The sequence below is a fragment of the Triticum aestivum genome, chromosome 5A (assembly GCF_018294505.1).
Source record: "Triticum aestivum cultivar Chinese Spring chromosome 5A, IWGSC CS RefSeq v2.1, whole genome shotgun sequence".
Classification (NCBI taxonomy): domain Eukaryota; kingdom Viridiplantae; phylum Streptophyta; class Magnoliopsida; order Poales; family Poaceae; genus Triticum; species Triticum aestivum.
This window is the reverse complement of record NC_057806.1, coordinates 342,465,867-342,479,410: the sequence shown is the minus strand read 5'-3', so window position 1 is coordinate 342,479,410 and position 13,544 is coordinate 342,465,867. Positions and strand designations below refer to the sequence as shown.

The window sequence follows — 13,544 nt, the reverse complement described above, 5'->3', positions numbered from 1 at the left end:
AATAACAGACCACATTATGGGCCGTAAACGAGCTAGATTTGGAATCGTCTGTTTATGGGCTGACAATAACAGGCCGTCGTTAATCAGCCGTATTTAATGACGTTAAGAAAATGGCCCGACGGAGTAACGGGCCGATTGTAACCGCGGGCTGAATTTGGCCCACAGGCAGAAAAAGCCAATGACGGGCCATAAGTAACCGAATGCTGGAAATAAGCCCAAGAATAAATGGGCCCTAAGAAGGCCAAAAGATAACACGGGTTGGAAACGGCCCAATGGAATAATGGGCCATTAATGGGTATAAAGGGGTACGCTATTCATTGCGGGCCAGATTCACCATGGGCCGTTAATGGGCCAAGAGTTACAAATGGTCTTGTATGGGCCGAAAGACATCATGGGCCATACATGGGCCGGAAGTTACAACGGGCTGAAATCATATTGGAAAGCCCAGATGAAGCTACTGGGCTTAATTTGGATAGGCCATAACGGGCCATGAGTTAGCGGGCCGTAAATGGGCTATATACGAACATGTCATTAACAGGCTTTCCGTGGGCCGGCCCGTTACCTTTTAACCAAGTCAAAAAGGCCGGCCTTTTCACCGGAATGGGCCTTTGTTGGGCCGTGCCAGGTGTCGACGTATCATAGGCGCCTCATGTCCAATGAATGGATGGCATCTGTCCGAACGGTGAGCCAACACGTGTTTCCTCTATCCAATGAGAATTTTACATGTGGAAAATCCTCATTGGTCCGGGCTGTTAGCGGGTTATCGAATCCAAAACCGGACCTGGTATCTTAACGGCATTCCGTTACGGTGGATGCCACGTGTCGGTCACCCTTGATGAAAGCACTTCCATGACGCGCGATTTATCGTCATGGAAGTGGACACTTCCATGATGATAATTTTGGTAATGGCATGGAACACTTCTACGACAGCACATGTATGACTATCTTGATTCTGTCATAAATTTGTCATGAATGTACATGCATGACAGAAAACGTGACCTACTGTGATAAACACGTATCATCACGGAAGTGTCTTTTTTTGTAGTGTTATCATTAGACTCATCTGAAACCACGGCACCGAAAAACTCTGTAATTGGAGAGGGGTCAAGCAAAGGGTCAACTTTAAAAACATTTTCAAAGTAAGCAGAAGCCGCCGCACCCATCTCTTTTATCCCCGTATGGACAGTACCAAAAGCATCATGTAGCTTCTTAATCTGGTTCTTTCGGGCTATCCAAATAGCTCTTGCATGAAAAAAAATCTTGTGTTACGATCGCCCTCCTTCAACCAATCGACACGGGATCGCTGCAACCACATCATTTCTTCTTTATACAGTAGTTCGTTCAGCCTATCAGTAGCTTTCCGAATCTCACATATGTCTGCATTCATAAGCATTAGTTCCTCAAGCTATGTTCTAGATTTGTCAATCTCTTTTGTTACCCTTCTAAATTTTTCTTTGCTCCAAGAATAGAGCTTACGCATCATGGATCTGAGAGTAGCGTGGACGTCACCGAGACACCTTTTTTGTCCGGCATCTTCCCAAGCACGCACAATTATTTCTTGAAGAGCCGGTTCTCTCTCCCACATCACTTCATATTGTCTAAACTTATTTTTTACATGCAAGTCCACATACTTATCACAGCATACATGCAGCGCCACATGGTCCGACGTAGGGGAGATCAGGTGCCGGACAGTTGGGTGCTCAAAACAATTGTACCAGCTAGGGGACGCAACCTTCCGATCTAGTCGTACTTTCACATTACCGTTCCCGCTTCTTTTGTTATCATAGGTGCGGGGGACTCCTGGGAAATCCAAGTCTACAAGTTCACATAATTCAAGAGAGTCTCGAAAAGCTTGCATCTGTGCTTGGGGTCTAGGTGACAAAGAGAAATGCTCAAAATCCCACATGCACTCGTTGAAGTCTCCTACCACAAGCCATGACAAACTAGACTGGGTACCTAGATCAGTAAGAAGAGTCCACATATTGTGTCTATCATCGACTCTTGGCTCTCCATATACACATGTGAGACGCCAAGTCTCCTCATCTGGCCCTAGCTTAACATGCGCATCAATCCATCTGTGACTTGCAAACACAACCTTCACCTCGATTGTTTCATGCCAATACAAAGCCAAACCACCACTATTGCCAATGCTATCAACTCCATCAAAACCCTCCAAGCCAAAATTTGACCGATGTTTCTTCATTTTATCCTTGGGCTGCCTTGTTTCACACAAAAATACCAAAATGGGGGAATGTGACTTAATGAAAGTCGCCACTTCTCAAACTGTCCGGATATTCCCCCCACCCCGGCAGTTCCAGCTAAGTAGATTCATTGGGACCAGCGGTCCTCCAGCACGGAGGCCGCCTCAAAAGTCATATCTGTATCCACCTCTTCAATTCCTTCACCTTGTCTTCTTCTCTTGACAATAGGGTCCTTGCCTAGAGTTGTGCTAGGTGGTAAAGCACCCCCCGAACCTTTCTCATCCCCGCCATTCTCTAGCATAAGCACTGTGTTAGACACTTTCCCTATTAGATTTGGCACTACTTGGCCACGGATATTCATAGAGCCATCCTCCCTAATCAGCCTCTTACGAACCCCTTTGCTATCATTGCTCGCAGATGGGTCATGCAAACTCGTCGTGCCTACCATCCCATGGCCCTCCCCCCTGTCCACGTCCTCCTGGAGGTTCATACCTCCCCTTCCTCCATGACCACCTATTCTTCCTCCTCGGCCAAAGCCTGTAGGGGCAATTCCTCTTCCTCCAGAACTTACGCGACCATCTCCTCTACCGCCCCTTGAGCCACTACCATCGGATTCATTATTCCAGTGTAACCAATCGCCCCAGTCACAAGAATCAGGGTCATGAATTCCATCACCACATTCCTCCACCACATGTCCCATGCACCCACAAAAGAAGCAAAAGTCTGGAAGTTTTTCATAGCACGCCGGGTATTTCTTTCTTTCCTTCAAAGTTATAGGGACAAATCTGACTAGTGGGATGTTCACGTTCACAAAAACCCTTACCCGTAGATAGTTTGAGGGATTGATTTTTTCCTTCATTAACAACTACAGTAAAGGGCGGTTCTCCAACCTTCTTCGCCACTTTTTCCGCCAATTCCTTCTTTCTTGTGAGGCCATCCGGCAACCCTTTGATTCTAGCCCACAATGGATACATATTCAGGGCATATTCAGTAACATTTGTGAAGCCATCATACTCTACTAGCACCACCGGATCCCGTTGGAACTGCCAAGGTCCCCCATCCATTACTCGTTTCCAATCCTCCAAGCAGTGACATTGAGCCAAAAAAGATTTGGTTTGGTCCCATTATGTTAAAGGTAACTCCTTTAGCACACAGCCATGCGTTCCTCATCGAGTTTAACAGAGCTGCATGACTGAACGACCTCATCGTATGAACCCTAAACAGAGCCAGCCACCGAACTTCTTTTGTCAGATCTTCAACCTCCCCGGACAAGTCCAGGTCTTCTTCCTCCTCTTAGTGCAAATTCAAGCCCTCAAACACATCCGCCAGATTTAGATCTGGGCCATAGTGATCCCAACTCCCATCCTCGTCCTCTTCACGAACCGCCCCACCCACGTCCTCCTTCGGGCAGCCCTCAGGCAACTCCATGGACGGATTGGATGATTGCCCGATCGCTTCCCCATCCTCACGCATCTCTCCCACCCAAATCTCGGCCTCCTTTGCTTTCTCTGATCCGCCGACGCCATGGAGACCTAGCGCATTGCTGGGACGCACCAGGGAAGTTAATCGCCGGAATAGGAGGCGAGACACCGGTGAAGTTACGTGGACTCTGGCGCACCGCCAGAGGAAGGGGTGGACTCTAGGGAAACCCTAGAGGAAAAAAAATACCGTCAACGTCTAGCATACTGACAGGTGTCATTCCTGTTTATTTATTCAGGACAATCCTCAAAATATCGTTTACTGAATTAACTACTCCAGTTCGTAGCTGCCCCAACGACTGATATTTTTCTAGAGAATATTAGATATAGAAGATGATCGCAAACAAGGGTGACGAAAATTCTTCGCCATTTCCATCACCCAGCTAACCATTGACCGGCCGCATAAGCAAACACTCCATGTCCATGGAGCTCCGTCCCTATCTGCAAGCACATCCATGTCCATGTAAAATCCTCGAAGTATCTTTTGCTGAATTAACTACTCCTAGCCGCCCCAACAGAAGATTTGGCATGATTCTTTTTCCGAAGAAGAAGACTATACAAGATTACAAGATGATGGCAAATGTCCATCTCCATGAGATCATCACCTACCAATGATCGATACACATACACCTTGTTCCTTTTTGACCGGCCGCATGCGTAGCAGAAGCAAACACTCCAACTCCACGGCCATGGAGCTCCTCCCCTTCCTCCTCCTGCTACTCACCGGCGCCGCGGTGGCCTCCGGCGAGCCGGCGTACCCTGGCTACGGCGCCACCGACGCCAAGCCGGCGTGCGGCGTGAAGGAGGAGGCGCCGGTGCCCGTGCCGGAGAGGCGCGAGGAGTTCGACGGCGGGCGGATCCTGGACATCAGCCACTACTACCGGGAGGACATGCCGGCGTTCGAGTCGGCGGAGGGCACGCCCGGGTTCCTGCAGCTGGCCCGGTCCATGCGCAACGGCTCCGACATCGCCAACTTCTCCGAGCTCCGCCTCACGGCGCACTCTGGCACCCACGTCGACGCGCCGGGCCACGTCTTCGAGCACTACTACGACGCCGGCTTCGACGTCGACACGCTCGACCTCGCCGTCCTCAACGGTACGCCGCGCGTGGAGTTCCGCCGCGCGTGGAGTTCCGCCGCGCGTACGCTTCTTGTATTTTGATTCTTTATATAAATATATAAATCGCTGGATAGGTAGCTAGCGGTAGGCATGTGATTCATTAGCGGTACTAATTATCGATCACAGGAATAGTAATTTTTAAATCTCTGACTTGTAATCTGGTGTGCCGCAGGACCAGCACTGTTGGTAGATGTTCCAAGGGACAGCAACATAACAGGTAAACTATATAGACCCCCACTACACTTGCATATTTCAGGGTCGTTCATAAAGTCAGATATTCAGTTAGACTCCATGGAGCATTTGCTCTAAAATAGTTTAGTAAATGTGAAAAAAATACAAAAAAATTAGACATCTACATGTTCATGTCCAAATGTTATCTGTATTGTTTAGGGGAAAAGCCCAATCATTTCAACCCGTGCAAAAAAGTATCCCCTCTATAAAGAAATATAAGAGCGTTTACATCACTAAGTGTAGTGATGTAAACGCTTTTATATTTCTTTACAGAGGGAGTATTACATTTTGAATTTCAGGAAGTACTCTCACATGTCTGAATTTGAAGTAAAAAAATGTTACATTTTTGAATTTCAGGAAGTAATCTCACCCGGTTAACAAATTTAATTTTAGATATTTAAATTGGCATGTGTCAAATTTGTGTCCCTGTAAGACACACCAATTGGAAAGTAAAAATAGCAAATTGTCAGGATTAAGAGCGCAAGCGAGAATAATATATATGCGCACATCACTGTCTTTCATTTTGAACTGTAAAGATGATATTTCCATGTTACATCATGATCATGTAATACTGGTTCTGCCACCTCAAATTATATTGTTTCATAATGTTTCATGGACTCATGGTAGACAATGTGTGCATATATGTTCATGAAAAACACCCCCAAATACAAACTTCTTTTCTTGCAGCTGATGTCATGGAGTCCTTGCATATTCCTAAAGGAGTCCGCCGTGTACTCTTCCGAACCTTAAACACCGACAGGTAATACCAACATACTATGCATGCACACAAGAACTCGCATCACATTCATGTATACGTGTGCACATACAACACATGGTGGCTTTACTCTATGATGATGGTGATGGCATACATAAAACTTGGGGGAGACTTATATGAGATCTCACTTTTAGGTGAGATCGTGAGATCAACCCAAAAAAAATATATCATATCTAGACATTTTGAAAAAACCTGAAATAATTTGACAACATTCATGTGGGGTATGTCTACAGCTCTGAAAAAAATCAGCTCAAAACTCGATGTACATTTAGAGATTCAAAAAATACAAATTCAAATGTGAATAGTAGCAGTTTTGGGTGAATAGTACTTTGACACTATTCATATCTGATTTTGTCTTTTTTGTTTCTATTAATGTAAGTTGATTTAGGAGCTGAAACTTTTTTAGGTTGTACATCAAACATTGATGTGTGTCTACAAAAAATTTGAGAATGTTTGAACATGTATTTTTTTGTCAAAAAAATCGATCTCATAGATCTCACCTAATGTAAGATCTCGCACAAGTCTTCCCCCATAAAACTTCAGTTAGTGTATTATGTCATTTTTAACCTTGTGATCACTGCCGATCAGAAATTTGAGGTGGATTTAACACTTGGAATTACATTGTATGTCGGCCATAAAATTTAGACTGTTTTACAAAATTGTGTGTGGGGTGTGGGGGTGGGGGTTCAATTGAGCCCACATCCTACACTTCTATAGTTGGATTTTCATGGTATGATCTTATTACTGTTTAACACTGGTTGCCACTTATTTTTAACTTCATAGTCCATCTCAAAAGAACATATATATCCCACAAAAAAATCGTCTAAACATGCAATTTTAAGCATGACAACTAAAGTACGTTATAGAAAAGATAAGCATATCCAAATATTTTCAATACTTACCTTGCACTTATGTTGTCTATGTTATGTGCATGATTTAGGTAATACTCCCTCCATCCCATAATATAAGAGCGTTTTTGACACTATATTATGGGACAGAGGGAGTAGTAATCATGTAAATTGAAAATAAAATGCATGTGCTAACGCAATATGAAACAACAGAAATTTCAATATCGGTCTTTGTTTATATTTCCTTTTAGTGGATCAACCCATTTTAATTGTATATTTAATATATGATGTTGGCTCATTGATTTGTTTAATGTTCCTGATACTCAATTTTTAATTGAGTGTGGATGGCATTTTCTTATGGAGCAAAATTTATATCATATTCAAAGTGAGTTATTATTTAATAAAAACTATGTAAACTATATCAAACATCAATCTTTCCTTAATGCAGAAAGCTTATGTGGAAGAAAGAGTTTGATTCAAGTTATGTTGGCTTCATGGAGGACGGTGCTCAGTGGTTGATTGATAACACTGACATCCAACTAGTTGGTAAGTCGAAATGTATTCATTCACTTTGTTCACAACAGTCTTTTGATTAAATTTGCAAGATATATTTTTCATCAGCAATACCGTTGCTACCAATAATGCGTGGTAAATCACCAAAGCGAAAATGACTGGTTTTAAATTTTAAATTACTGAACATGTAATATATCTTGGTCTTAGTCTCCCATCTTACTCACATTCCCTTCTCTAATGTTAATTAATATTTTGTTCATGCAGGAGTTGATTACTTGTCTGTGGGAGCATATGAGGAATGTATTCCAGCTCATCTAGTATTTCTTGATAAAAGGGTAAGGGTTTAAACCCATTCGAGTGGTAAACTTTTGGTCTCCGTGGGAACATATCTTAGGGAGGTGACATATTACATAAACCCGCTTAGTTCAAATCAATCTCATCCGTATTTGGAAGATACGAAAAGTTCATATTCAACATAAAAATTGGTTGTTCGGTAGTAACCCTTTCACCACTTGTAATTTTCATATCTTCCAAAAAAAACATTGGTTTTAATATTGAGATCACTCTCTCCATGTAAAATCCCTGAAAACCAGATTGAGACTCCTTTTAAACCTGTTATCTGTTCCTTTCAGGAAGTCATCCTTGTGGAAGCCTTGAACCTTGAACATGTTGCCACTGGAATATACACATTGCATTGCTTGCCACTAAGGTTGCGCGGCGCTGAAGGCTCTCCAGCGAGATGCATCCTCATCAAGTAACAATTGTAGCACTGTGTGATATGAAATAAGAAGATATGTGTATCACGTACATCAATATGAATTTGCAAATGGATGTGTCCAATCTCCAGTAGATAACAGATGAAACATACTAGTTTGTAGATTTCTGCAAGTACACTTGCTTTGAATCTGGCATCTCTGTACAATGTAAAAGGCTACTAGCGACTCTGCGAATTTCAGTGTTAAATTTCAGTATGGTTAGACTCAAGCCAATCTAGGACACCTTAATTTGGCCAACATGATAACTTTGGATGTGCCGCAGGTCTATTGGTAGCTTTGTTTGGTTGCCAGTAAGTTATATACCAGAGGTTCCCGACAACTATACTATTTTGCTGCGACCAGCTTTCGCCGTGACTCATTATACAACTACAATAAAATTTACCATATTGACCTTGGTGAAAAATGTGTCATAACCAAAGATGTGGCGCTGCCTAAACTTAAGCATTTGTGACATACTGACACTGAACTGGCAACATTCTCAGTTTGAACTGAGCGATCAATCACACTCTATGTTTCCATAACTGTTTACACGTACATATAGAAAGCCAGCCCTACATGCAGGGCACGTCCCGGATGGTGGCGCTAGATAAGGTCTATCCCTAAAGACTAGGCCTACCTTGTTACAACAGAAAGAGATATACAACAACCCAACGTTACAATGTATGTGATAGTTCAACACCCCCCCCCCCCCCCCGCGCAGTCCAAACGGCGCCCCGCAAGACGTTCAGACTGGAGCGGAAGTCATGAAAGGCTGAAGACGACAAGCCCTTGGTGAAGACATCGGCAAACTGTGATGTAGTCGGGACGTGTAACACCTTGACGTCGCCGAGCGCCGCACGGTCACGGACAAAGTGCAAGTCAATCTCCACATGCTTGGTGCGCTGATGCTGGACGGGGTTGGTGGACAGGTACACATCACTCACCTTATCACAGTAGACGAGCGTGGCGCGACGAGGAGGACGATGAAGCTCGCTGAGGAGTTGCCGAAGCCAGCACGACTCGGCCACACAGTTAGCAACTGCACGGTACTCGGTCTCGGCGCTGCAGCGGGACACTTTGTGTTGTCGCTTGGATGAAAGAGACCATGTTGGCGCCGAGAAACACACAGAAGCCCGAGGTAGATCGCCGAGTGTCAGGGCATCCGGCCCAATCAACATCACTGTACGCGAGGAGATCGTGTGAGGAGCGATAGAGCTGAAGCCCATAGTGAGTCGTGCCCCAGATGTAGCGTAAGACACGCTTAAGTAGCTGGTAGTGACTATCCAAAGGAGCATGCATGACGAGACAGAGCTGCTGCACGGCATAAGAGATATCCGGCCGTGTGAGTGTGAGATACTGTAGGGCACCGGCAAGACGGCGGTAGTGTGTGGGATCGGAATAGGGAACCCCATTAGTGCCAGACAACTTACTAAAGGTGTCGACGGGGGTGGAGATGGGCTTGCAGTTAAGCATGTTAGCCCTGTCCAATATCTCAAGAGCGTATTGTTCCTGCGATAGGAAAAGACCAGTGGTGGAGCGATGGACATTAATGCCGAGGAAGTGATGGATGTCACCGAGGTCACTCATGGAAAACTCACTGGAGAGAGAGGTGACAAGCGACTAGAGGAGAGCGGTGGTACTGGCAGTGAGGATGATGTCATCGACGTAGACGAGCAAGTACGCGAGAGAGGTGCCACGACGCAAGATGAAGAGCGACGTGTCACACTTGGACGACACAAATCCAAGTGAATGAAGGAAACGGGTGAACCGAAGGAACCAAGTGCGTGGCACCTGCTTTAGCCCGTAGAGGGACTTGTGGAGTCGACAAACATGCATGGGAAATGAGGCATCCGCGAAGCCGGCGGGCTGCTCGCAATAGACAGTCTCGGCAAGGTCGCCATGAAGAAAGGTGTTCTTGACGTCCATCTGGCGGATAGGCCAAGCGTTGGCCGTCGCGATGCTGAGAACGACCCGTATAGTCGCCGGTTTGACCACGGGGCTAAATGTCTCCCCATAGTCGACGCCCGGCTGCTGTGTGAAGTCGCGCACCACCCAGCGAGCTTTGTACCGCGCCAAGGTACCGTCGAGGTGAAGCTTGTGACGAAAGATCCACTTGCCGGTCACCATGTTAACACCTGCAGGACAAGGAACCAAAGACCACGTATCATTCCGAATTAGCGCGTTAAACTCATCAAGCATTGCGGCGTGCCAGTTTGGGTCCTTAAGTGCTGCACGGTACGATGACGGAAGAGGGGAGGGGGCGTCACTAACATGAAGATCAAGAATTTTCTTGGGCATGGCATAACCGGTTTTGCCCCGTGTCCGCATTGGATGTGGGTTGGCAGGTGGTGAAATCGGGACTGCATGGGGCGGTAGTGGTGGGCGAGCGGGGGACACAGGCAGACGTGGCGGCGTGGGTGTGGGAAACAAATGGGCGCGCGCGTCAATCGAGGAAGAGAGGCTGGCCCGCGGGGTGGAGGGAGTCAGGGGCGGAGGTCCCGCAGTGGGTAGGGTTCGCGGGCGTGATCCCGAGGGGAGGCCGGGAGTGGGGGCGTTGCATGCATGCGGGGCGCTGGCGGTTAGCGGACTGGGCCCCGCGGTGGGATCGGGAGACCGTGTCGGTAGTGCGTGTGAGGGGGCCGCCGGGACAGTTGGCGGTGCATGAGTGGCGGGCGCGGAATCAGGTGGTGGGCACAGGTGGGATGGGTACGAGGTGGGGATGGGGCGGCTGACAGGTTTGGCGGCGGGAGGATTTTCTGCGTCCGCCGATCCTGTGGTCTCAGAAAAAGGAAAGGAATTTTCATCAAAGGTAACATGCCGCGAGATGATGACTTTCCTAGTGGCGAGATCGAAGCACCTGTATCCTTTCTGTTTGCGCGGGTAGCCAATAAAAACGCAGCGGGTGGAGCGGGGAGAGAGTTTATGTGTGGCTGTGGCGGATGTGTTGGGAAAATAGAGACATCCGAACGTCTGGAGATGATCATAGGTGGGGTGGACGCCATAGAGAATAAAGTGAGGCGTGAAGTGATGTATTGCGCGCGAGGGACGGATGTTGAGCAAGATGGTGGCGGTGTGCAGCGCCTCAACCCAAAAGGGAGGAGGCATGCCGGCTTGCAAGAGCAAGGTACGGACTATGTCATTCGTCGTATGGATGTGGCGTTCCGCTTTACCGTTTTGCGGAGAAGTATGGGGACAAGTGAGACGAAAAGAGACACTGTTGTTAGAGAAGTAGTCACGTAGGGAGGTGGTGAGGAATTCGCCGCCGTTATCACATTGCACGCACCTAATAAGCACGCCAAATTGGGTGAAAATAAACTGAAAGAAACGGAGGAGGGTGTCGCATGTTTCAGATTTTGTACGTAACGGGAAAGTCCAAGAAAAATGATTATAATCATCAACAATAACAAGATAATATTTGTAGCAAGAATAACTCACAACCGGAGATGTCCAAATGTCATAGTGTATTAAATGGAAGGGGGTGGTAGTGTAGGAGGTGGACGTGGCAAAGGGCAGGCGTGTATGTTTGCCCATTTGACACGCACTACATGGATGGGAAGGACGGACATCATTATTACATGCGGTAAGAAAATCTAGAGAAAAATGGGAAAAAGTAGAGGAGCCGGGGTGTCCAAGCCGCCGATGCCAAAGGTCGTGCATGGAGATGGTGAGGACGGCAGTGGGAGCAAGCCCATTATTTCCGGAGAAGGGATACAAGTCCCCATCACTGTTGACCCTCAGAAGTACCTCCTTGGTGGCTAGATCCTTCACGGAAAAGCCAAGGGGGTCAAATTCAACGGAACACAAATTATCATGAGTAAACTTTCGAACGGAAATAAGATTCTTGACTATATTAGGGGAAAGAAGAATATGGCGTAGATAAAAGGGTTTGGGTGGGAGATGAGTAGTACAACAGCGAGCACGGGTAGACGAGAGCCATTGCCGACAATGATATGACGAGTAGAAGGCGCTAAGAGGGGATGATATGAAGTCAAGGTACCTGGATCGCCAGTGACGTGGGATGCAGCGCCCGTGTCCATGATCCACTCGGCGTTGGGGTGGAAGGCAGTGCCGTAGCTGGGGGCAGCGTGGTACATGGCCGCGGCGTCCCAGCTGGTTGGAGGTGCGCCGTAGACAGGGCCTGGAGGGGCCGGAGTAGGCGGGTACAGCAGCGGGTAGGCCTGTGTGGGCGCACCGGGGCGGGGGCCGAGGACACCGGCGGAGTTCGGCGGAATCCACGGGCTGCGCAGCGGAGGGAAGGGTGCGCCCATCGGTGCAAAGTAGCCTAGCCACGGCTGAGCACCCGCACCACTCCAGCAGGGGCATCATCACGCCCACGGCCGCGGCCGCGGCCGCGCCCACCGCGCTGGCTGCGGTTTGTGCCGAGCTGGCCACCACGGCCACCACCACCGCCAGCAGGGGCGCGATCTCCGCCTCGGTCGCCGCGGTCGCCACCGCGCGCACCACCACGGTCGCCGGCGGGGCCGCGGTCATCATGCTGCACCGCGAGGACCTGAGCCCCCTCAGCACGGACATGTTTGTCCATGGATAGTTCGGCGAGGATGAGACGGGCGCGCGCCTGGTTGAAGGTGGGAAGTGGCACGGTGGACTGAAGGATCGCCGACTGCATCGCGAACTTGGGCCCCAGCCCATCGAGCATCTGCAAGGTGAGGGTGCGATCTGTGACGGGCTCACGGACGTCGGCGAGGGCGGCCGCGATGCCTTGCAGCCGACGGCAGTACTCGTGGACGGTGAGGTCGCCGCGCACGCACGCCCGAAACTCCTGGCCCAGATGCATAGCATGTTCAGCTTCGTTGGCGAGGAAGTACTCATGGAGCCGCGTCCAGATGGTGAAGGCGGAGGAGCCGGCGGGGGCGACGATGTCAAGGAGGTCCCCCTCGATCGTGGTGTAGAACCAAAGGACGACGGTGGTGTCGTCATCACGCCATGCCGGGTCGGCCAGCCGGCGAGTCGAGACGGACCGGACATGATCCTCGGCGTGGTGCCGCGCAAGCAGCAGGGTGATGTAGTTCCTCCAGCGCGTGAAGTTGCGGCCGTCGAGCGCAAGTTTGAAGTCGATGACGCCGGCGACGGTGGACGGGAGAGGTGGGGGAGGATTGGAGGAGGAAGGCAGGGTCAAGGGGGTGGGTGGGATGGCTGCAAGAGGAAGACCGCCGGAGCCAGAGGTCTCGTCAGAAACCGGAGCGCGTGGAGCTGGCGCATCAACGGGGTTGCCAGAGGCGGCGGCAGCGGCATCAGCCGTTCGCTCGGAAGAGGAGGAAGGGGAAGCCATAGCTCTGATTACCAAACTGAGCGATCAATCACACTCTGTGTTTCCATAACTGTTTACACGTACATATGGAAAGCCAGCCCTACATGCAAGGCACGTCCCGGATGGTGGCGCTAGATTAGGTCTATCCCTAAAGACTAGGTCTACCTTGTTACAACAGAAAGAAACATACAACAACCCAACGTTATAATGTATGTGACAGTTCAACAATTTGGACCATGAAAACCTCTAAAAGAAAGCAACCGAGTATGCAGTTCAACACTAGCGTAGGCGGGAGGAGCATTGCGATTCAGAAGATTGATTGCGATTTTGGAAGGCACTGGCACACTGATAATAGT

At 48.5% G+C, this 13,544-nt stretch overlaps 2 protein-coding genes across 3 annotated transcripts; one reads left to right on the top strand and one right to left on the bottom strand.

The window, feature by feature from the left end:
* Positions 1–4,258: 4,258 nt before the first annotated feature.
* Positions 4,259–8,148, top strand: LOC123106898 (cyclase-like protein 4). 2 transcript variants are annotated; one of them, XM_044528934.1, is made up of 6 exons: positions 4,259–4,819; positions 4,970–5,014; positions 5,716–5,788; positions 7,100–7,197; positions 7,429–7,499; positions 7,797–8,148. In XM_044528934.1, the coding sequence occupies exons 1-6, from the start codon at positions 4,291–4,293 to the stop codon at positions 7,920–7,922; spliced, it is 942 nt and encodes a 313-aa protein (XP_044384869.1). In that variant the 5' UTR covers positions 4,259–4,290; the 3' UTR covers positions 7,923–8,148. The 2 variants fall into 2 exon arrangements, with proteins under 2 accessions (XP_044384869.1, XP_044384870.1); XM_044528935.1 differs by having other exon boundaries at positions 4,264–4,774.
* A 3,106-nt stretch (positions 8,149–11,254) lies between these two features.
* Positions 11,255–13,300, bottom strand: LOC123106897 (uncharacterized). The gene is made up of 2 exons (XM_044528933.1): positions 11,917–13,300; positions 11,255–11,681 (listed from the first exon to the last, which is right to left on the bottom strand). Exon 1 carries the CDS (start codon positions 13,207–13,209, stop codon positions 12,202–12,204), a length of 1,008 nt encoding a protein of 335 aa, XP_044384868.1. The 5' UTR covers positions 13,210–13,300; the 3' UTR covers positions 11,255–11,681; positions 11,917–12,201.
* Between the last annotated feature and the right edge of the window lie 244 nt (positions 13,301–13,544).

What these genes read in the sequence shown, in the direction of transcription:
- LOC123106898 (XM_044528934.1), top strand. Translation starts at nt 4,291, where the DNA reads ATGATCGATACACATACACCTTGTTCCTTTTTGACCGGCCGCATGCGT. An exon ending in AAGGGACAGCAACATAACAG is followed by an intron (nt 5,015 to 5,715) that starts GTAAACTATATA and finishes CTTTTCTTGCAG; the next exon opens with CTGATGTCATGGAGTCCTTG. An exon ending in TAGTATTTCTTGATAAAAGG is followed by an intron (nt 7,500 to 7,796) that starts GTAAGGGTTTAA and finishes TGTTCCTTTCAG; the next exon opens with GAAGTCATCCTTGTGGAAGC.
- LOC123106897 (XM_044528933.1), bottom strand. Translation starts at nt 13,209, where the DNA reads ATGGCTTCCCCTTCCTCCTCTTCCGAGCGAACGGCTGATGCCGCTGCC.